Genomic DNA, 24,945 nt, shown 5'->3' with positions numbered 1-24,945 from the left:
ATAGTCAGATATTGATCCCAGGCTTATAAACCCCTACAATTCCCCCTCCCCCAAACCCACCACTTACCAAAAGTCAGCTTTATGCGAGTGATTTCCTTAGTTCTTTTGGGGACTTTTACGGATTCCAGAGGGAAGTCAATTCCTACTGCAGACTTCAGTTTTTTCCTACATCCTTGTCACCTGCCCACGTATCACCTACCACACTGTAACCCCTGATTTTACGGCTACTTTGCTTGAAGTCTGTCAATACAGGAGTGTTACAGGTGAAACTACTGTGGTACGAAAGGTGGGTCTTTCATATTTGTAGACTGGAGATTTACAAAATTCCTTTCAGTACTGATAGTTGTTCTAAAAGTTAAGTCTGTTTTTTTACTGAATATCCATTACTCCCATTTTTTTTTAATAATGGCTTTTCCATAATTCTTTTTTCTTCTTTTTTTTTTAATTTATACAGCTGATTCTGCAAAAAATGATAATCTGAACACACCCCCAAACGCCCTGTGCTAAATTTAGTTTCATGATGAGCAAGTAAAATTCACATGTTCTTTATTTGTCCATATAATACACCTTTTTTTTTTTTAAAGTTTTAAAATTAGATAAAAGCATATTAAATGGCAGGTGTATGAAGTTCTTCAGAAACAATGCCAGAACAAAAAATTGAATTACAAAATGTTAAAAAATATGTAGGTACATTTGAACTTAACATTCCACTAACGCATAATGTTACAGATATTGTCTAATGAAAAATAATTGTGCCACTTACCTATTTTTGCTGTTTCTAGGAACTTTTTATTCTGTACATAGGACGATTCTGTACAAAATATGAAGTCTACATTTTTATTACTTATTACCATAAAACAAGGTACAATGTATGTACAATATTAAAATGAAGCCATACTAAAGCCACACTAAAAAGACACTTGTAATATTACTTTTGACATTCCTGATGTACAGGTATAATTTTGGAAAACAGGGGAGGGTGTCAGACACAGAACTTTATGAAGAACAACAGTCACCAAAATACTACTTTAACTTCTCTTTTTATTTTGGATGTATTAGTTTTAGAATGGTTTAGTACAGGATTATAAGAAGCATATAAATATTGATAACAAACATGCTAAACCATTAGTGGTGATAGATTTTGGAATATTGACTAAGCAAATGTTCAGTGGCCCAAAATGTCAAATATGAATTTATGGTGAACTTTAAGCCTTTAAAAATACTGTAATATTTCCCTTTTTGGTGAGTGTTTATCTTCAATAAAGCACAGAAATAAAATCTAGACAGTGAAAGATGTTCTTATACGTTGAGCATCACACAATCAATCAAACATTGATATACAGTGTTTTTTTTTCCCTTGGGTAACATAAGAATAATTCCTTTCAGCAACCTCTTGCACAAACATACTGAACACCCAAAATCAAAGGTAACTGATAACCTACCAGCTAAAGATGGAAGTTCAAACAATGGTATATCAAAATACATAGACATTGCTTTACACAATTAAAAAAGCACCCTTTTTCCCTCAAAAGGAGAAGGCATCTTTAAACTGTTTTAATATAGTTTATCCTAATGGTAAAGCATATTCTTTTTCAAGTTTTACAGGAAATGTTTTCAGACACAGTGGACATTCCACTTAAAGGTTGGGTTGGTCTTTAAATTTAGTTGTTGTAAGCCAATATTTATCACCCACAATTTTCTTCCAATAGACAACGTAACAAATATTGAAAATTGAATGTTAAATGCAACCAACAAACAGCAGGCACTACATCTGCACATGGTTATTACTATGAATGTCTGCTTTGCGTAATTTTTTTTTTATTAATGGATGCAGGAGACGTTATACTTCCTTAAAAAGTAAAACAAAACTATTTTTAAAGAAGCCACGTTTTTATCTCTTTACGCATCAAGACATTAAACATTAAGTTATAATATGTTACTGCCAGAGACAAAAGAAACTAATCACCCATTTAGAATAGCAGAACACATTTCAAACAGCTTGTAAGCAGGATAAGTAAGTCAAAATACTGGCCACCCTGAGAGAAATCAAATATTGAAGACAAAGCACTATATTTTTAAAGAGATTTTCCTCCCGTGCTTTTCCATCTACAACAAAAAGCTCATTACATGCAAGTAATCTTGTGGAATATATAGCAGCATTTGAAGATCATCAGCAACTCAGATGCATTTTCAGTTCACTTGTGAGGTGTATTTGCAGCACATGTGCTCTTTACAACAACAACAAAAAATATTTTCACGGCAAAATTATGGTCACTATCTCCTCAGCTCTTAGACTCATTTAATAAGAAGCAGAATGGAATTCAAGGGTCTGTTCTTTTTCTTATTTTAACAAGCTTGTGATCTTGTGTTTCCTGAAAGGTTATGTCCACCTTCCAGATAAAAACTGATGCAACTGAAATCGCGCATAATATCTGCCACGGAATATTGAACTCCTAGAGCCCAAGAAAAATGCTGAGTATTAAAAGCTCAGATAAGGGAGAAAACAGTGAAAGAGTATTTTATTGACTTAAAAAAAACTTAAAAATGAAATTTTATATTCAGTCTATTCCCAGTCATAGTAAACAAATTTTCATTTTAGGAAAAATTCTTCTACCAGTTCGTATCTGGAATACTGGTGTCGTAGTATACACTAAAGACTGGAAAATATGGCTTTAAATATACATAAAGTATTAGGACATGGTATATATAGATATAGATCTTTTATCCTAAGTAAAGGAGAAATAAATTTACAGAATTCTTAGAAAGGAATGATGATTGAGGATTGTCATGAAAGTTACCAGCTTGTAAGCCATGTTTTATAATATGAAAGAATAATTGTGTATTTTCAAAACTGCTGGTATATTACAAGACAGCAATAATGTGGAAACAACTGTAAAGTTGATAGATCCTAGAAAAAGTTTAATACTGAAATTTGAAATAATTTTACTTTTGAAAACACACATTTATCATTAGTACCAACTATTGGTCATTCACTTATTTAGATGGAAAGAGTTTATAGAATGCTCTTCTCAAATGTAACTATAAAAACTGCATGTTATCAGGTAGCTGGTACTATGATAACACCTCCAGGAAATTGTGTCCACTTGATTATAGTCAACCCAATATTCTGCGTATGGAATTGGGTAATTTACCATTGTTTGAACTACTAATCTTGAGCTGCATACTCTATTAAGTTATTGCCTACAGAACTGGGTTGAAGAAAGCTTTGACTTTGTGTGTAACTGATTGGTATGGCACAAAAAAGTAAGTTCTACTGTAGAACTGAGTCCAGAAAAAAACCTTTTCCTCCAAAATAATATTTCGCTGTAATAGTTTAATGCCCATCATGTGATATTAATTCATCAGCTCTGCAATGTGATTCCAAGGCTTTCATGGTATAGATATCCTGAGGCAGTTCTGACTTGCGTCGCACAAGAGGACGATCTTTTTTCTGATCTTTCTGTGCCTGAAATAAAAATAGAACAAAGTTGGGTAAAAGTATTAATTACTAAACAATTACTTAAAAGTATTTCTTGCACATCAGTATGTTCACTTACGGGAAAAGAAATAAAAGCATACGGGAAAAAGTTCATACTTTCTCCTCTTTATCCCACCAGCTACCCAGTTTCAAGTCTTGAAACCATTTTTTTTTGCTAAGAAGAAACATTAGAAACAACAAACCAATTCTAAACTATCAGCAATCATGACATTATTACCACGATTATCACTTAATTTTATTTTTTAAAATGTTATAATCATCTATCTTCTCAATTATTTTTCATTTTGTATGTCTCTACATGTAAGACAAACGATTAAGTTTTTTCACGTACTGAAAACTGAGGGTTCTGCTGTATTATTTCACTGATGCTCTCTTAAAACCAGACAGTATTCCTACCAGAGTTGCCTTCAAACTATATAATGGCGTCTTTATATAGTCCCCCTGTCTGTCTCATGTACCCTAATTTGCCTGTTAGATCAATGATGTTTATTCATGTTCTGTTAAAAAAAGACCTTACAAAAACTGATTGGTTTTTACTTTGCCATTGATTTACTAGCACGTTCAAAAAGTTAGTAAGTCACGGTGGTCAAATGTTATTGTAGCAAAGAGTATTCCCTAAAAACATAGTCTGGTATAGGAAAAAACTCCTGGTCTACTTTCCTCAGTCATTCCATCACCTCTTCAGTATGGACATTCTTCTACACCCCTAAGCTCTGGCACAGACCTTACTGTCACTGAAACTGTATCTTTACATAGTTCCTCCCTTCTTAAGTTTTATTTCAAAAATAACCTAAGTTGTCCTTTTGATTTGTCCCCCTCCCCCCCTTAAACTGGTAATTGTAACACCACTTGTTTCAGCATCAATTTCTGATGGTACTTAGCAAGGGATACATAACTGTCTTCCAGTGTCCCCCCTACCTAGCTTTCTTTCTGCAAGAGCCTAATCCTTAACCAACCCTTTTTCTCCTAGTGACCCAGACTTATCAGTCCTCTTGCAAGCTTTATCCCTCTCACAGACTTCTGTATGTTTTTCTAATAATAAGAATTCCTGTTTCAAACAGTTCTCTTAGCTCTGTTAGGACAGGATCTTGTAAAAAAATGGGCTTGTACCTTTCTAGTCATCTCATTTACTTCTTGCACACTTTCTGAGCAAGGAAAAGCAGGAAAGCACCCACTTGGACAGATGGCTAAAGAATGTAACCCGATTTTCAGAATTTTTAGTTTGCCATTTGTTTCTTTTCTATTAGCGTCACTTTTTTAATCCTCACCCCTTCTGACAATTGGGGCTGGGAGGGGGAAATCAAGCTCATCCATAGGAATGCAATGCGCTCATTTTCCAGCTGGAACTCTAGCAAACAAAGCTGTACATAGGCCAAACATTATAGCTCTTGAAGTTGAATTCTTTGTAGAAAAGAAGGTAAGATCCAGTTAGAGTCCTTTGGTTCAGTCTGGACTGCTGTTACTTTTTGTGTATTTTATATTGTATAATACTGGCCTAAGTCCCCAGACACTTCTAGCAGCTGGGATTTGGAACTTTGTTGTTAACTGCTTGTCCCAACTACTAGTATATAGTCATACTTTGGCTGCTTTTCTTCTAGAACTAACGTTAGAGCACTCAGAGCTAGGAGGTATGAGTTTTATTTCCCTCTGACCAAGATGGAAAGTGAACCAAGGTCTCATGAATCTTGAGAAAACAGTTATGTCCTAGGAAAAAGCATAGTAAAAGACAGACACTACCATCAACACAACTCTAAGATTAAGCAGTACTCGTTTGGTTTTTTTCAACAATCTTCTATGTACCCTTCTCCAGTAGAACTGGCTTTAGGCTCTGGATCTAGTGAAAGGAAGGCCCTCTCCCCATCATGTGGGCCTGACTTAAAACTATCCAAGATCTGAAGAAAGGCAGAGGTTTAGAACCTTTAGTAAGCCCAGTGCTGCTCACTGACTAGCTCTAACCAGCATTCCCAGTCAGGGGAATGCTACCCTCTTCCATTGCGCTGGACAGGCCACCAAGGTTAACATGTAATGCATAGGGTTCTACTGCAGAGATAAGTGTTTAAAAAACAGCAATCACTGAGCATGTCTTGGAGGCATTCCGGCACTTCTTTTGATTTTGACCTTCATCTAAAATGCCATAGTACAAATAATAAATAAAATATAATCTTGTAGGATAGTGACACCGGAATTTTAGGAAAGTAATGTAGGAGGTTATGTTGACCATATGCTTATTTTTATTAAGTTTCTTGTTTGAGACATTGGTTCAAATTTACAGACATTATCTCTGATCTCAACCTGTTTTTCCAGCTCCAGATCATTTCTCCGGTCTTAAACATTGCTTGATTTAATATATTCGTATTACTGATATTTCTACCAGACATCTTAGTGATGCTGCAGTGCTCCCTGGCACCTCTCCATTTTCCATCAGCTCCAAGTTTAAATCTCTAGTTTGAATGTCAGGATTCCAGTTCCACTTAACTGAAGTTAAATTAAGAATGCCTGAAGATCACTAACTATTAGCTAAAGACGAAAAAACTGGAATGACCTTGAGAGTCCTTGCCCTGTAGTAGCTAATGGAACACAACAGATGGTGGACTGAGGAGGAAGACCCATGAGTGGGCAAGACAAATGCACACTTTACACATTTTTTTCAAAACATAGTAGCTTTAGCCACTAAGACAACTCTGAATAACAAATAAAAATGTCATCACAGAATCTGACTACATTGTATAGAAGTTTTCCTTATGAAAAAATTGTTTTATAGAGAAGAGAATAGAACATGATGTGGTAGATTTTAGCCATATTTTTAACTATCCTTAAAGCGTAATCCAGGTTCCCATCACGACACAAAAAGCTTTTTTCTAAGTGAAAAGAAAATGGAAGTTTCTGTAGAAGAAATGTCAAAAGAGACCACACCGCAGATTCACAGGCATTAGAAATATAACTTTGTATTGCTAGCTGCTACAGTGTCACTTAAAAGCAGCAGCTCTAATGAAGTTTATTACTCTAGGATAAATGGTTACAGGGCTGAAAAATATAACCCACGTTTATGCCTATGATAAGCAGTTGCTTAAAAAAAAAATAAAATCATAATTTAGAGTACTTTGTTATCTTCACATGGCTTTACCTGACAAGCCTCTTCTTTCACTGTCTTTTTCAGCATCTGCAAATCTTCAATTAAAGGCCCATCTGTTTCCATTGCAACAGGACTGTTCAGCAAACTCGTGTCACTATATGTTGGGTACTAATAAAATGCAAAGTGTTAAAATAATCATTCTAAGTAGTAATACCTAAATACTAAGAGTGTATTTGAGCATTTGAATGATATGATTAGTTATTTGAGATTAGATTTGATATCTTATGCTTCCAGGCACCAAGTAATAAATTTTAATACAGAACTCCAACACTTTCACTTGGCAGAAATGTCCTGTTGAAAAAGAAAAGTCAGAATACAACAAATATGCTTTGATTATCTGAGATTGAATTTTAAAAAAATTCAGATTTTGCTAGTACTGAATGTCTACTTTAGCAATCATTTATCTGAAACCTTATTAATACATTGATTGCCTAGTGATTTGTGAACAGTGTAGTAACCCAAACACAATGATTTTACTTTCTGGTGCAATTTTGTGTTGGAAGAGAAAATACACTGTTTAAAAATACACTGTTAACCAAATACGGTTAACATATATTTAAAATAATTTCAAAACAAAATACGAGAAAGTAAAACAGCCATAAAAGTCTTTTGGGAATAATAGCAATAAAAAATATTGTAAAAACAGCTTACTGTACAGCAATCTCAGTATTTTACATTCTATTTTAATTCAGATGAGGTGTATGTGGTCTTGAAATCAAAACTTGTTTACAAACACACACACACACTTTTTCATCCATTTTTTCTTAGAAATATTTTAGTATCTGAGTGTACCAATAACAATGCAGATGTGACAAAATAGAAAAAACTCACAGCAAGGTTTTAATAAGTATAATGATCTAAAAATCTTAAAATGTATTCTTGTGTTATGCACAGTCAGGAATAGCTCCGAACAACAGGAATTGCCAGTAATTAGTCTAAAAGTTAACAGAAAATCCAAGGCAAAAAAACCCTTAAAAATCTACTCCATAGAGTGCTAAAAGCATTTATATCCTCAATGTCAAGCACTCAGTTTTCAAATTAATAATTTTTATTTTAAATAGCTTCCAATTATTAGCTCTCTTCAAGCATACTACACAGAACATATTGTATACAGTTGTGTTGAACAGTTTCAGAAAATGTACACAGTTACAAAAAATCACTTGTGAAGAAAAGGAAATTTACACTGTAGGACTCTAAATTTTACTACTACAAGTCAATCCCCTTATTTAGCCAGACATACAATAGTTCATCCTATGTGATAGCAAATGACCACGTATATCAAGTATTCTTCAAGCAAGGCTTTTTCCTCTGATTAATGTTTTGTCACTGAAAGTCAACTGCTGCTTTCATATGAACAGTTCTTTTTTGATTAACTGATCTGTTGTCAACTGACATTTTGTTTAATTTTAACAAATTTTATTTGAGCAGTTTAGTAATTGTTCCCTGAAAAATGCCACAAGAGGAAAAAAAAATTATGAAATTCCTCCTCCTTAGAAAAAAAAAAAAAGATGACCCCATACTTTCTGTTTTAAAATAGCATTGAGATCATAAAGTGTCCCTCTTCTGTTTATAGAGTACCATTACTCCATCTTCTACCACTTTAAACTCAGCTAGACGATGTTGGAAAGATACAGTACAGTAAGTTTCTTGCTGCATTATAATAAAATTCTGGCTGCAAAGTAATTGAAATATTTGGGGCTTTTTTTAGCTATAACAGCAATCAGTATGACTGAGATAAAGCAAAACTGGTAGCATTCTCCAAGCAAATTAAGTGTGTGTGGGGGGGGAACCCGAGCCAAACCATCCCCTTCTCCCATAATTTCAAAATATAATGAATAGTCTAAAGGACTTTTGCTTCTTTATCAAAATTTCAGTTAGATCAAGTAGCACCTGACAGGATGTTTTCCTTTTAGTAAGAACCTGAGGTGCAGGTTCACCAGGAGACCGCCTCAATGCAAGTATGAGAACAAATGCAGCAGACAAGAACGTACAATATTCCTTTAATCCATTTGACACAGAGGAAAACTGACCAGTCATAACTCACAGTTTGCAGAAAGATCTCTCTTGTAATATATTGTTTGCAAAACAGCTTTCAAGAGAAACCAACTATGGCATCTCTATATTTTCCATAATTTTGCACAATAACTTTTCAAACCGCAATACAGTATATCTCCTACTATAAGAAAAGGAAGAAGTACTTCATATCATACTTTTCAGAAACCTTTTTTAAAAAAAAATAATTACTTGCACAAGAGAAAGGTTATAAATTTTAAAAGTATTTTTATTGTATATCTTTCATAATACAATTAGTGAAATTGCTTTATTTCCATGATCTGTCAGACCTGTTTCCCCCACTGATATTTAACAAAAACTAAAGCATTTAAACATGAACACGTTAATCTTTTCTAAATACCTGGGGATTTGATTTGGCTAGATTTTCTATTTTAACCCACGCTTCTTCCCGTTCCTTCAATTTTAGCTTCTCTCTGAAAAAAAAAAAAAATTGGAAGCAAAAATGGCAAAAGCAGCTTGGTGAATATTGCATCACAACCTTTATAGTTTCTTAAACATGAAGAAACCCACTAGAAGAATTCAACAGAATAAATTATTTTGCTATGCCTGTTTCAGCCTACTGCCCAAACCATCACTTACAGTTGACAGGATAATTTGCATCATAGCAATATCCCATGATCGCAAAGCAACATTAAGAGGGAAAAAAACGTCTATTTTCTCATGAAAGCAACAAACTGGCTGATACCAGTTTAATAACTGTATATTGTTAAAAGAGCTAAAACTAAACCAGAAAGAAGTCTTGATCCATGTTCAGAGTGTGTTTTTGTTTTAATGTTACAATATTTGAATTCTATATTGAAACATAAAAACCTAACAACTGCCCAAAAATAAGGGCAGACATTCTTACAGTCAATCTGCCAAATGGCTTCAGGTAATAGTTTAAAGGAAAAGGCCTGGAGACATTTTCAATTGAACACTAACAGAGAAATACGCGACAAAACCACACTCATTCAAAGGAGTCACAAGCCAAGAAGGATGTCACGGGATGCCTTTTTTTTTTTTTAATTAGAGTAGGAAAGGTTCCCTTATGGCTAATGTAATTCAAAACGCTAAAATCTAATTTTTTTTTTCCTTTCTTTCTTACAGATAAATAACTTATAATTGTAGAAACTAGAACGAACACACGTCTTTGAAAGGTGGTAGAGTTTAAAAGGACTTTGAGTTTAAGAGCGCTAAAAATGCTCTCAGGCTTCAACGCATAGAGCGGAAGATCCAAATGTAAAAAGAGGAGTTATATTCTGAGAACACGCAAAATGTGCCTCCAACTCTCAATTAAGTTTGGGCTGGGAGGGAAGAACTCTTTACCCACTCCTTTTTAAATTCTTTTGTGGTGGGGACTGTTTTTCGTTTTCTTTTTTTATTGTGTCACTCAGCACTTTGCCTGCTTTAGTTTACACTCAAAATGCCACCCAAAACCCCCCCAAAAAATAAAGAAGAAAAGACTTCTTTCCCATTTAAAAGGGATTCTACTTATTTGCTATCAGGGAAGAGAGACTAACATAGTCTTCTTTTAAAAAGCAAATGTTCACATTTTGTTATGTATAGACATACACATATATCTTAAAATTATTATACTACAAGCTCAATTCTACTTAAATTGTAATAAGGAACTTCAAAACTTGGACAAATCAATCTACATTAAGAATCTGTACTACCTCCAATATATTGGTTTAAAATAGGTGTATGATTTTAACTACTACCTGAAGGAATCCCTGTTCACTTTGAAATTAAAAATAAAATTAAATTAAATTCCAGGTATTTTCAATACCCACTTTCTAACTATGCTCCCCAGCCCCTAAAATGAGAGACAAACCATTAATTCTTCTCAATCTCACTTCAGTAGGCTTTATCATATACTGAATATTCAAAAAATTATCTCTATGTAACACAGCTGGAAATAGCAGAACAGAAGATAAGTGACTTTAAGATCATAAAAGTCAGCTGCAGTTTTGGGCACAAAGCAGAAAAATTCTAGCTTCCAAATCCCTGCTCTATTCACCGGCCTATGCAAAAATATTCTAAACCCAGCAGGATTCTTCTGGCAAATAACGTATGGATGTCCTGTATTACAGTAGAGTAACAACTTTATTTTGGGTAATTTTTAGAAAAAACACGCACATACGCTCACACACAATGCAATGCTGAAAAATACTGGAAAAGCGTTTTGGGAAGAACTGAGTGACAACATAAAAGAAAATAACGCCGGGTAAATAAAGCATGCTAAAATAAACACAGGATGTAAATTAAACTATTTAACAGATCTTTTACACTGGGCTCCACAATTAGCAGTGTCCCTCTCAAAAAATTAATTTTTAGGAAGATGGTGACCCCCAGCAGCATTAGGTGAAAGACTAGCTTAAGAAGATTTTAACAGTTTATATATAACAAGAAGTTTCACCAAGTCAATTTTGAGACTGCCGTACTGTAATCAAATGGGCGACTTCCCACTAAAGACACAGTAGTTTTTCAGAGCTAAAGCACTCTGAACAAATTATTCAAGAACAGACAGACACACTGACATGAAAACTTACTTCAGTTTTTCTGCTTTAAATTGCTGTGTGCAGTCATCGAACAGTTTTTGGTTCATCTCCATGAAGAGTTTCAGAGCATTGTATATCAAGCCATGTATTGTCCTATAAGTAAAACTTCTGGTTGAAACTCAGAGTACTTTAAACTTTGAAATCTATTTTTTCTGGTCAACAGTAGCCAATAGCCTACATAACTGGAAAATTACATCATTTCAGAAGAAGTGGAAACAAAACTAGTTAGTGGAAGTTTCAAGTTTACCCTCAAAAGGGCTAATTACAAGTACTAAAATTACCAACTTTGAATGCAGTTTTCTTACTCTATAGCACTACTTGTCACTTATGCTTCTGATGTTTGAACTTCATTTTTAATACTATGTGTTATCAATACAGGACTAGTCTTGAAATTTAGTAGCTGACACTAATCAAACTAGGATTATTAGAGAAAATGCAAGATGAAATTAAAGACCTCAATATAAGTAACTTACTGGCAACTGACAAATTCAAGAAAAAAAAAGTTAGTGATTAAAAGGAGCCTAGAAAAGATACCATTCATTGTGAAAACTGCCACACAGCAACAGCACTCACTTCAACACAATTATGCCAGGACTCTTTTAGAAAAGTGTTAGAAAAGTGAGGTGGAAAACATCAGAAAAATTAAACAAAAATAATCTGCTTTATGAAGCACTTCGATAGAGAAATTTACAGTTCAAGTCTGTAATCTATTGCTGATCATTAAATCCAAAAAGCAATCAGTTAAATGATTACTTTGTACCACACATGTGAGTTACAAGTAAGAGTGCAGCTGTACTGGGTAGCATGACTTCTGCCCAGAATAAAATGAATGCAGGGCCTTGAATGCCAGAAAAAACAACCGACAGCAATCCACATTTACTATGTACATTGCATCACTGAATCAGAATGTTATTAATGAGTACTTTATTTGTTACTGCTTACATCCAGTGACAGTAACCAATCATTTTAACGTCACTTAATCTTCCATTTCTTTTAGTGGCAGATTGATTACTCATTCTTGGCCAACCGACCAGCAGCCCTCAATTCATGGCCAGTGCTAGACTGTGATACTTTCACCATCCCAGCAGTTGCACAATAGCTCAAACAAAGAGGCCCTTTACAATGGAACAGCTGCAGAAAGGAGCTGACCGGGACTGTTTTCATGCGTAAGTACATGGTATTGCGGGGAAAAAAAGTGAAAATAGTCAATGGAGAAAAAAAAAAGAGAAAACAATAAACAAAAAGGGGGCCAAAAAAAAAAAAGGAAAGGAAAAAATGATCTGATCTACAACGTATTCCACTAGAATGCAGAAGAAATGCAAACCAGCAAAGAGGTTAGAAATCAGAAAATAAAGTTAGTCTTTAGACGTATATGAACTACAGATTAATGCCAATTTTGCTTTGTATTAATAAAAACACGTCATGGATTAGATGCACTAAACCACTGTTTCTTGTTTAATGAAAAAAGGAAAAACTACCTTCCTCAATTCTTAATATTTCCTAAAAATTCTGACAATAGTAGTCTCCTCCTTATCCAGCAACTTTAATGTCATAGAATTAACAGCTCAATGCACTGTTACAAATAGCAACTCAAAGATCTGAACCCCTTTTAACCCTAAAACTAGACATAAGTAGTAGAATTTTATTTTTACAAGTGTTCCTTACTTGTTCCAATGCGTCTTTGAATTCCGGTACAAGGATGGAAACATGATGGGTAAAATCTTTGCTGCGTTATCACTAATTAAACTCATAATATATTCATTATTCCAGTAGTACAATGCTCGCTCTGCAACCTAAGACGACATGAAAAAAGGCACTTCTTCAGAAAATCTCTTAAAGAGCAAATAATTGAAACATTAGGCAAATATAAGGGAAAGCTAAGAAAAGTTAAAAGTTAGATTTGGATTATTCTAGTGCAAATGGGAGTTACGGAGTTGATGGAAAGAGAGATGGAAAAATTGTTTTTTCCATGACAGGGACACAATTCAAACTGTAACCTATGAACTCTGAAATTCAAGCAAAGAAATGTTTTTCCAAGAAAGAGTATTTGTAGAATTCCATTACAAGCATGAAATGAAAACACTAAGTACCGAAAGGGTTCAGGTACTTCTGAAAACAGAGCTTTTAAGCCTTTATGCTAAGCATAACACCTAAGTGAATCACCCAATATGAATGCACATACCACACTGCTGAAAAGAAACAATAAAACTGAACATTTGAATCCCTACAATTGGACACAGAATTGAAGACTTTGGCAACAAATAAAACTAATTATGGTGAATAATAGTAGGTAATACCATTAACCAGTCTGCTTTCTAAAAATCCTCCTATTATTGTACATTCAGTAAGTACAGACCTGAAAGTGTGGGCTGGACACACATTTGGCTAGCTGTCTGAAAAGAGGCTCCATAACTTTTACAAATTCAGATGGTTCAATAACATCTAAAATTTCTTCTAGTTCATTTAAAAACATGACTTCTTTTGGACTGTGAGTCTTTGGCCAATATTTCAGCAGTGCCATTACAACCTGTAGAGACAAAACGAACATAATCTTTACGATAATTTGCACAAAATTATATCTCATTAAGAAGTCTGATATTTTAAAGAGAACACAAAAGTCAGATTTCTTGTCCCATGTGACAGCAGTGGTCAGATTATCGTTCAGTGTCACAGAAGTAACTGTTAATAGGTCTAAAAAACACTTCTTCAGAAAATAAAGTTATACACTTAAAAGACACGTTCAAAAATTATAATCAAAAGACTAAAGAAAGTAACCTGATGGCTAACTTAACATGATCATCAAATCAATGTGCAAATTTGCTATTATACTATGGGGAAAATTATCTGCCACTTAAGTCATAGCAGCTTTCAATCTCCAATTTCTTGGAGGCGTGCTCCAAAGCTCAAGAAATTAAGTTCTATCATTATATTTTAAGAAAAGGTTTACCATATTGACAGGTGACTGACTACTCTAGGCATGTTGCTCTTAAAACGCTGAGTTTTATTTAATTGACTATATTACTACAATCAAAGTCTTAACTTTCTTCATGATTATTAAGTTATTTACCCAGCTTGCTGAAACAGTTTTTGCCCAGCAAACCATGAACGCTCAAAACACAGGTGGAGAAGTGTGTGTTGGGGGAAGACAACTAAAGGATCCATAAAAACGTGACACAACAGGAAGTCGCCTGCCAGCTGGCTCACAACTCTTCAGAGAGAGTCTATACATCTGTGGGAAAGGTTTCTGAAGTTTAATTGAAAAACAAACTCTTTCATCTATTGAATATGTAAGTAGAAGAATTTAAGTCTGAAAAGTGATACTAGTTTAGCAGTTAAATATATTTACACATTGTATTTATTAGTGGAGTTATCGATTACATCATAATTTATTCAAGAATCTTCAAAAATACACCATTAAAGGAATAATGACTCTTGTGCTGTTAGCAATTTCTGATTTAAGGAAAACGCAAGTAGATACGAATGTTTTTATTATGAAAGGACGATGAGTTTTTCCCCAAAGATGTCAGTATTCCAACCAAAGATATTAATTTATTATTATTATTTTTTACTATAAAACTTATTTTCCACCTGTGGCAATATGGTGCCAAATAATATTAAAATAGAAAGACATTTTCCTTCAAAGGATATTTAAACCGTGTTAAACACTTAAAAATGACTGGCATAGCACTCAATCTTAAATTTAGATATTTTTGATGAGAAATTAATGTAACTGTGAATGTATAAATTTATAAAGGCTTTTGTTTTGTGGTTAAAGACTAAAAGGCCACATAAAGAACAAAAATATGACAGCATCCGTCTGGTCCTAGATGCAGAACTAGAGAAAAAACCCAACAACCAAACCAGTACAGACTTCTTGAAAAAACTCTTTTAAAATAAAGTTTCTATTTGTCTTTTTATACAGCTTAGAAGTTGCAACAATCCACTAGCCTTCCCCTCAGATAATTTTTTTTTTCTCTCATTTAGGAAAAAAAAGCAGCCTCTGTTTTTGTTTTCTGAAATGGAGGACACTTTTACCGAAGTCCAGCTTTTTATATTTGAAAACTACAAGCAATGTTTAATATCATCACTGACAAGACAACTCGGTGAGATATCAGTGCATCTTTCATGTATGTATTATTTAACCATGAAAGCAGACACTATGTCCTCAATGAAGCCTTGGGAAATTTATGCAGATTTTTTAATAAGATGTCAAAAAGTCTTATATGACAATCACAAGGGGAAACAAAGCGTTTTATTTTGTAATGAACACAATTTTTGAAGGGGAACTTAGTACTTTGGTGATGCATGTGTTAAGTTTTTAAAGAATGTTGTAATCATGTACTAATTTGGGATCAAAAAGGGAAACAAACTTGGATGCATATTCATTCAGATTTATACTAGGAAATATGTAACATCCTAGCTGATGTCTGGAAGAAAGCTAAGATTTCAAGATCTTATATAGCACGAATGACAGAATGCCTGAGATTTGATATCTTAGAAGCTCGAAGTAGAAGACAGTTCTTGCTCAGCTGCATAATTCAAGAATCCCAGTTCCCATTTTACAATGGAATTGGTTATAATAACATGCACTTTTGTTAGTAGCAATCATTTTACTTAGTGATTAAACTTATTAGTTCTTACTACTTACCTTCCTAATATTGGGTGTAATGAGGCAAAACATTATATGCTATGAAGGACGATTGAAAGTACTCATCTGTGCAATTATGTGCAGCCAGACCAAAATCTCGTTGTGTCTATGGTCCAGACTTGGTAGACATGAACAGGATCTTACTCAAAAGCCTTGCTCTGTGTGCCAGAAAGCTGTGTTCCATCGTAACATCAGTCTCTCAACGGAGCACAGTTCAGGCAAGCTAATTTCTGACTAAATTGCTTCTGGATCAACCACCTCATAGCCAGTCAGCCAGAACAAAATAAGCAGAATAAACTCTGGTCTGTTTGTAAGAGGTTGTTCTAATTCATTTTGGACATTCCAAACAACTGTAGGAAAACTGAATTTGAAACATCAAAATGGTTAAATGTTTGATTTTTCCTAATAAAAACAACCACATATCAATACTTTGTTCCCAAAACCTCCTTAAACACTCTACAGATGAAAAGGATATTAATATTTCAAAATATATAATAATAGTAAGACAAACTTACTGGTTCTGTAAGCGTGCTGTCCTTTTCTAAAAATTGAACTACACAGTATGCCAGCTACAGTAAAAGAAAAAGATTCTTATTAATTTTCACCGTGAAACTTAACACACTTTGAATCACTACAGTAAGTGGAGAACACTACTGAATTCAAAAACACAACAGTTTTTCTGTAGTTTTACAGAAATTATTTGGCAGACAATTCAAACAATAAAAGGGTAAATACTTTTTACCAATTTTTCCCAACCTTCCCAAATCTGTCCTCACCTTTTTCTGGGTTATAATATAGACAAACACGTAATTTGATGTTTTCTTTTTAGACCTAGTACTTTGCATTTCAGCACACTTAACCTTTTCAAACATAGGATTTAAAAATCACAATCTTGTCCTCTAAAGTGCTTTCCACTCGCTAACATTTTGGTGTCCCATGCTGATTTAATGTATTTTCTATTTCATAACCTAGGTTAGTTAAAATGCATTGAACGGTTGTAAATCTTAGGATTTTCTATACGTGAGAACTAATGGTAACTATGCATAGCGATGTAAAGCTGATGCAAGCTGAGGCTGAATTACAGTATTCACCAACTTCAATTCCGAGAGTGTCTATCTGTGCCTCTATGGTGAACTATTACATCCCTTTCACTTGACAGGCCAACAGTCACAAAGCAAATGGGGGGATCACTGCACACCTCACCAACTGTTTAATCATTTTTCTAATGTCTCTTCATTTACAGAAGTTCAGCTGATGAGCCCAATTCCTTTCCTGTTTTTGATGATTGCTACCAAGTATGTCCCTAGGTAAGCTGAGGAATGTACAAAGATTATTACATCTAGTGTTCTCCACTACTCTAAAGTAAATTTGAATTTAATATAGAAATCGGCTTTCTTCATGTCCATCTGGATTTGGCAGCAAATCCCTCTGAATATCTGCCACAGTTTCAGTGTGAATTTTTGTGGTTTTACTCTGGTGTTTCACACACTGAGCTCACTTGAAGTGCTTTCCCATTTCATTCAGTAGGTCATGTAAGAGAGGCATCCCCATGTCACTATCTTCTGTTTGCTGATAGTAATGAGGAATGCAAATCACCTGAAGGTTTTGGAGAGTTAGTTTGTGAATTAAGGGGAACAGATAAAGACCAATGCATCTCAGGTAGATAGGAGGAAAGATGGTGATCACAGATGCTTGCGCTAGCTGGGATTGTACAAAAGGTCTGATTGGCCACACCCCCATCAGGTTATGTTCACAGCATTAGAAAAAAAGGAGAAAAAGTCTTTTGAAATGGGACCCACTCTAGCCTACTATTTCAACAGGAACTGATGTGAACCCCAGTAGGCAATATCCAAAGCAAATGCTTATAAGCATCTCTAATTGCTAGAGAATTGTAATTCTACAAATGGTGTTCTTAAAAATATGAATTGTTAGTCATTCTATTTGAAGAAATGGTACTTAAAACTTGGAGTACATGAACATCAACATAGAAAATGTTGAACTTTCAAATTAAAAAAAGCAAAGCTGTTTAACAACCTCTCACGGAGACAATTTCAACACATCGTAATACTACTGTTTTCTCTAACACTGTTACGATTTCCCACTTCTCCAGGAATTCTGAATGGGACTAAATTCAGCACAGAAAAGATACAGCTGCCTTAAAATCACGGTACAACTGAGATGCCCTGTTTTTTGATGTGTACTTCTAAAAAGATCTATTGAATTAAATAATGATGTCCTAGTAAGTGCCCAATTCCTTTCAAAACATCAACAGTTGTAAGTAACTGAATTCTGCTGAAATGCTCCATGTAGTTTACAAAAAACTGTTTATAGATGACATTCATTAAAATCATGCTTTTCTGCAATTTTTGTATGTCTGAACATTACAGACAAGAACAACATAAACAAATTCTGTGCAGGGATAAATATCAAGAACTCTCATATTAACCAACCATTTCATGTGTTTCATCTATAAACACTACAGTGCTTTTAAAGAAAGGTATTTTTTTAAATATAAATAAAATAAAACACACACAGAGGTTTGGGGTTTTTTTCCCCTCAACAAGTGAAGCATTATAGGTACATATATTAAATAATTTACCCAAGGTTAGTTAGCAGGGAAGTGTTGGCGTTTAGGACGGAATCCACGTCAGAATGACTAGAGTCCCCCTGACCTCTCTAGGCAAACTTACTTTAGTACGAAAAGTGCTGAACAAAACTTACCTGTGGATGGTAGACACTGAGTGATTTCACTTTGTGCAATGGTAACAAAACCTTCAATAGGAATATTTTGTGCTCTTCTTTTAATGGTAAGGCAAATCCATTAATTATGCTGCCAGGGAAAGAAATTTAAAAAATAAAAATCAGTAATTATACAAAATCTGCAGTTCTGTACAGAATATCGCAAAATCCTTGATTTCAGCGCTTTTTTTTTTTTTGCCATCTCCTGGAGAACATGATGCAACAGAAAAATTTACAAATTAAGCATGGACCAGAGACTATTTAATTTTTGATCCATTTCTCTAAAGATTACAAATGAACAGAATAGTCCAATCAACCTCCACCCATCCCTCACCCAAGTCTTTCACAGGCCCCGAATTCTTCTTCCAAGCAACACACATGACTATACCTACGCTTCAGATTCCAATTTTCACTATGAACCATTCATTATCATCAAAGCTTTGAATCCACATTTCTCCCAGTTTCTTCATGGAATTAAAGAATGAACCAGAGACTGGATGTAGAAGAGATCAATCCAGGACAACAGACAAGTCAAAACATGACTTCTACTAAAATGTTGCTATTTCTGCAAGACCCTAGCATATAACCGAACAGGACCTCAACACACAACATCCCAGTTACAGCTGAATGCAGATGTGGCTCAAAACCGGGTCAACGGCACCTTTACCTAAAACCACAGTATTACAACAGTGTTCTGTGTTCACTCACTTTGCTAGCATTAACATCAGTTAAAACATCCAGAATCCTATTGCCCATTTACGATTTTAAATCCTATTTTATTCATTTTAAGGCTTTTCTCTTCACTAACAAGGACAGACAGTACCCAGGCAAAAGGAACCTGCCAAACTTATCTTAAAAAAAAAAAACCCCACATTAAAAAATTCAGAGTTACATATATTTCAGATCTCAGAAATCAGATGATGTCCTAGAATTAAAGCTTACTAACTAACACTTGCTCACCCTTGCTGCACATGCTTAAAATAATTTTCACTGGTAATGACTGCACAACTATTTTGAGGATATGAGGTCATTCCTCCTGAAGTCTCCCAGAGCATAATATCAAAACCCCATTTCTACATTAACGTTTCTATGGTGTTCTTGCCACAACTTCCAAATACTTGACAAATATACCTTAACTTAATTTAAAAAAAAAAAGTTTCTCCAAGGCATTTTAACGATTGTTAGCAATAAAGAGGAGCAGAACTGTAGGGCAAGTTCGGCCTCAATTGAGTGTGAAGAAATTCTGCAATCCTGTCAAGAGATGATTGTCAGAAAAAAACATAACCACATTAATAATTCCTACTGGATGTGTTCATTTGTCCAGCATTATATAGCACTTAGCAAAGGAAACCAATACAGAACAGTTACAGCTTGGAAGCCTCATTTAGCTACTAGAAATTTTGATTTGGAAGCCAGAGAAAACAAAAAACCAAACTTAAGTTTGTAACACTTAAAGCTAACCTAACAAAACCAAAAACAAGAATGAAAAAGCCGGTGACTTAATAACAGTTTTGAAGATTTAGCTTCATATTCTAGTTAGTACTGAAGCTTTACACAGTCTTCAGTATATCTTGATTATAGTATGTTGAAGTAACGATGGATATGTAACTCCTTTAATCATTGAACATTTCATTGAAAATTAAAGAACTACTCTGGGCAGACATGTAGACCTAAGAAATTTTAAAACATCTTTCCAATGTCAACAGCATTGCCAGCAGGCTGAGGGAGGTGATCCTTCATCTCTGCTCATCCCTGGGGAGACACATCTGGAGTGTTGGGTTCAACTCTGAGCTCCCCGGGACAAGAAGGATGTGGACATACTGGAGGGAGGCCAGTAAAGTGGCATGAAGATAATGAAGAGACTGAAGCATCTGACACACAAAGAAAGGCTGAGAAAGCTGTTTAGCCTGAAGAAGAGAAGGCTCAGGGGGATCTTACCCATGTGTAAAAATACCTGAAAGGATAGTGTGAAGAAGACGCGCTCAGACTCTTCTCAGTGGCGCCCAGTGAAAGGGCAAGAGGTAATGGGCACAAATTGAATCACAGGAAACTTTATTCAAACATAAGAAAAAAACCCTTTTGATTGTGAGCATGGTCAAATATAGGAACCTGTTGCCCCGAGAGGTTGTGTGGTCTCTATCCTTGGAGACATCCAAATCCCAACCAGACACAACCCTGAGCAACCTGCTCTTGCTGACCTGCTATTTTTAGGTGCAAAGATATGGCAACGTGATAAAAGTAAACCTAACTAAGCTTTTGAAGTGTATTAATGTGTAAAAACCCAAAAGCTTGCACATGGATTAGAGAAAGCCGTTGAAAAAAACCACATTAGTTTTGATGAGGCTATCAGCTTGTAAAGTTTTAGTTTCAAGGGCTTTCAGATGCATCACTGAAGTTTGCAAAATGACGTGATTAACAAAAGAAGTTTTCTGAAGTTTCATAACCTGTGCTTCCTTTGTTTACCTGCTACGCATTTAGTGATGTTGCAAGAATTTTTGAACAAATTTCAACTCATTACATGTTATCTGCAGTTGCTTTACAACTAGTATTAATTACAAGGATCCTAAGCTAGAAAATAAGACTTAGAAAACAAGATTTAAAAAACTGTCTCATCCCAAAACATTGCCAAAAAGTCCAAGTTTTTGCTGTGTTTCTGCAATCTTACACAAAACTTTTTCTCCTCATTACAGCTTTGACATATGATACAAAGCTATTTTCATAGGATCATAGAATACCAGGTTGGAAGGGACCTCAAAGATCATCTGGTCCAAACTTTCTTGGCAAAAGCACAGTCTAGACAAAATGGCCCAGCACCCCATCCATCTGAATCTTAAGTGTCCAATGTTGGGAAATCCATCACTTCCCTGGGGAGCTGATTCCAATGGCTGATTGCTCTCATTATGAAAAATTTTCCTCGTGTCCAATCGTAATCTCCCCAGGATTAATTTGCACCCATTACCCCTCATCTTTTCCATGTGACTCCTTGCAAACAGGAGTCCCCATCGTCTTTGCAGCCACCCTTTAAATACTAGAACATGGTGACAAGGTCTCCCCTAAGCCTTCTTTTCTCAAGGCTGAACAAATCCACTTCTTTCAGCCTTTCCTCACATGGCAGGCTTCCCTGGCCTTGGACCATCTTGGATCATCTCTGGACCCCCTCCTGCCTGTCCACATCTTTTTTGGGTAGCAGGAACCAAAACTGAACACAGCATTCCAGGTGTGACCTGACAAGCGCTGAGTAGAGCAGGAAATTTTAATCTTGTTAATTTTAATCTTATTTCAAAGCAATCTGCAATCCCCAACTTGATTTTTAAAGTCTACTCTGAAGCAAGTTTAATTAAGCAAAACTTACAACTTACCTTCCCAGTATTTCCAGTAATTCTGCTATGCCATTGTGATGTTCTGTTTCATAAATAAACCTAAATAAATGAAAAGTTTTACTCAGCTACTGCTGAAGAGAGATACAAATCTAACACCAAGATCCCCATCTAACATTACAGTTAACCTTGACCTCCCAGGTTTTAGTCACTCAGTAAAAAGAAAACAGAAACTCATAGTGGAAGAGAAACTTTGTGGAAACGCAAATCAATAGGACATCAAGCTGCTTTCAATGTTGACAAGTGCTTGCTCTTTTCTCCCACATGTAACAAAGCAGCAGACTTGAGCTTTTTCCAATACTCCTATTCTACGCCATTTTAATAAGGCAAAACTGAACACAGGAAACAATGCTTTAAATATTAAAATAACACAAGAGCATCTGGCATAATCAAATGCCATGACTCAACCTTCTATAATGCCTGCAAGCACAAGGTGTTCAAACAGTTACTACTTATGGATTGAAAAAGCTCTTTGACATTACAGACTTTTGTGCATACAAAAGGGTCTGTAATAAACAGAAGTAGTCAAATTTTCCTGAATTTTCTTTCGACAGAGCACTGTAATTTACTAGGCAATCACCTTTCCACCCTTCTTCCAAATTGCCTGAGTGTAAATTTATTGAGAAAGTTCTATGTCCAACTTCAGGTATTTTGCAAATAGTTACAAAAATTTACACTTATGAGAAAATAATGCCACTCGTTTGAAAATATTTTTCTATTTGAAAATCAGACACATTAAAAATGACACATTTAACAGCTACTTTTAATCCGGAATATTTGATGTGACTGGTTTTTTTCTCCTTAAAGACCCTTTCCATATAATTCAGAACAATTCCAAGCAAAACTAAAGACAATGATACGAAAAGCTTTGGACTGACTTAACAGGAACGTAAAAGTTCAATAGTTAAAAATATACATATATTTTACATTAGGAAAAAGTAGATTAATGCACTATGAGGACAAAATTCAGGCAATTCTGGTCAGTGACAAATAAAGACCACACATTTCTTAGGTAAACACAGTAACAAACTGACAACTTGCAGGAAAAAGTGTAAGAAAAGGAAATATTTTGAAAAATTTTACACATACTTTAAGAGCTTACCATGCATAATCCACTAATTCAAGACAGAAGTTGAAACAACTTTCCTCCCTGGTGCTCATGTCCAGGAACACCAGTTTACGTTTGGATGCAAAATGTTTCAACTTCTAGCTCCTGAATGTGATACAACTAAGTGAGGTTTTCTATTTAATTTTTTTTCCCCCTACAACTTGGTAGAGAAAGATAGCCTGTACAGTGAAAACTATATAAAATCCATTATAAATTTCAGATTGAAAAAATATTTTTATACAAGCTATTACAAAGTTGATCTAATGACCGGAACATTTCTTAGTCTTTCTTTGCACCAGAACTATCTGTGTTTGAAGACTTTGCTTCCATTATCACTAACAGTAAAGTGGAAGAAGTGGCAAATAAAAACACTGTTCAGAAGTGCATGATAATACCCCGTGATGCTGTTGTACCATCTGGTTCAGATATTTTACAAAATGATGCTTTTTGGAATTAATTTAATAAAATCTATATGCGGGGGCAGGGGGGCGAGGGGGAGAATTTACATCTTTCTTTGAAAGATACACCTGAGCTTTGCCCTTAGGACATACTGGCTCCTGACATGTCCAGTCAAGAGTAGTTATCTGCAAGACAGAAGAGGCTTAATATTTATTTTAAAGTAGCCCCTCTGTGTGTGTTCTAAAGGCTCACTTGTTACCATCGACAGGGGAGACAAGCTCCCTCTACAGCTGGTACTGCTGGGTGCCATTCAGGAGACAGCACCGAGAATGTGGCAGCTTTTTGCTATTTTCTTAAAGGGGTAGCATCACACATTCATTTTGGGATGAAAACAACAGCAGCAGAGAAGAAGGGAAGGGAAGCAAGATGGAAGGAGTGTAAAACCAATGTACAACATAATTATTTGTACAAAAGAGAAGCGAACCAAAACTAAAAGACTAAAAGGCAGACACAATAACCTTGCATTCACGCTTGCCATAATGGCAGTAAAAATACACTTGTAAAGACCTTTGGTAATACAGTGGATTCATTTTTCATCTTTACATTTTTTTTTTTTTTTTGTATCGGGGATAATACTACAGTTCATTCTATGGCAGTTAAAAACATATTTCATGAGCACTAAATGGTATATCTCAGTATATCTCAGTTCTGTGGAAAGAAAATATGTTCTTCCAAGCAAATTCCTTATCTGTGACTTGATTTGAGCCCAAATTCTACATTATGAAGAACTACATTTTATTAAGGCACTACTGTAATACAAATACTACTACCCAATAAGAAAAAAAAGCCTCGCAGATAAAGATACCAAACCACCCACTGAATCACATACTAACTCAAATTTCAGCTGCCAAGTTTATGCTGTGTGCAAGACTACCCTAATTTAAATCTCCCAGACTGATATTAATTATCATTAGATGTAGCAATATTGAGTATAAACTTACCAAGAATTAAAAACAAATTGCTAGCAGCGTCTTGGAGTATTTTTAGTTGTATACCTGATCACATGCACCTTAATACAAATATATTGACATACCTATAAAATATATTATTAATTTGTTTCCGGATGTAAGCTCTTAGGCCTAAGAATTTCCCATATATTCTGTGAAGAGTTGTTTTAAGAAAATCTCTTTCACGAGGATCTTCACTGTCAAAGAGCTCTAAAAGCTGCAAGGAGGGAAAAGAAGAAATGAACTTTACTTGAATCTAACGCATTATAAAAATAATATAGAGCTTGAAGTTATTTTTTTTTTACCTCACCTGTAATACAAACTTCTGATCAATATATTTCTTAGCTATATTAGGTTGAAAATCTGGAGATTCTAAAAACCTTAAGAAAAATTCATAAACAAGCTGAAAAAAAAAACCCAAA

General features: G+C 34.8%; 1 protein-coding gene across 6 annotated transcripts in view; it reads right to left on the bottom strand.

Annotated features, from left to right (window-relative positions):
- Positions 1-515: 515 nt before the first annotated feature.
- The window catches only part of PPP2R5C (protein phosphatase 2 regulatory subunit B'gamma), an 86,200-nt gene continuing 61,770 nt past the window's right edge, over positions 516-24,945 (bottom strand). For 3 of the 6 annotated variants that reach the window (XM_054197879.1, XM_054197877.1, XM_054197878.1), the window contains 11 exons: positions 24,834-24,926; positions 24,610-24,740; positions 21,992-22,051; positions 18,615-18,723; positions 16,409-16,462; positions 13,602-13,772; positions 12,911-13,038; positions 11,237-11,338; positions 9,046-9,118; positions 6,624-6,740; positions 517-3,466 (listed from right to left, as the gene is read on the bottom strand). In XM_054197879.1, coding sequence (XP_054053854.1) covers positions 3,335-3,466; positions 6,624-6,740; positions 9,046-9,118; positions 11,237-11,338; positions 12,911-13,038; positions 13,602-13,772; positions 16,409-16,462; positions 18,615-18,723; positions 21,992-22,051; positions 24,610-24,740; positions 24,834-24,926 — 1,170 coding nt within the window. In that variant the 3' untranslated portion in view covers positions 517-3,334. Of the gene's footprint in view, positions 3,467-6,623; positions 6,741-9,045; positions 9,119-11,236; positions 11,339-12,910; positions 13,039-13,601; positions 13,773-16,408; positions 16,463-18,614; positions 18,724-21,991; positions 22,052-24,609; positions 24,741-24,833; positions 24,927-24,945 lie in introns of all 6 variants that reach the window. The other 3 variants (XM_054197874.1, XM_054197875.1, XM_054197876.1) reach the window with 3 other exon arrangements.

This window comes from Rissa tridactyla, chromosome 4, assembly GCF_028500815.1.
Source record: "Rissa tridactyla isolate bRisTri1 chromosome 4, bRisTri1.patW.cur.20221130, whole genome shotgun sequence".
Classification (NCBI taxonomy): Eukaryota; Metazoa; Chordata; class Aves; order Charadriiformes; family Laridae; genus Rissa; species Rissa tridactyla.
Note: the sequence above shows the minus strand (reverse complement) of the source record. Positions and strands in the feature narration are given on the sequence as shown.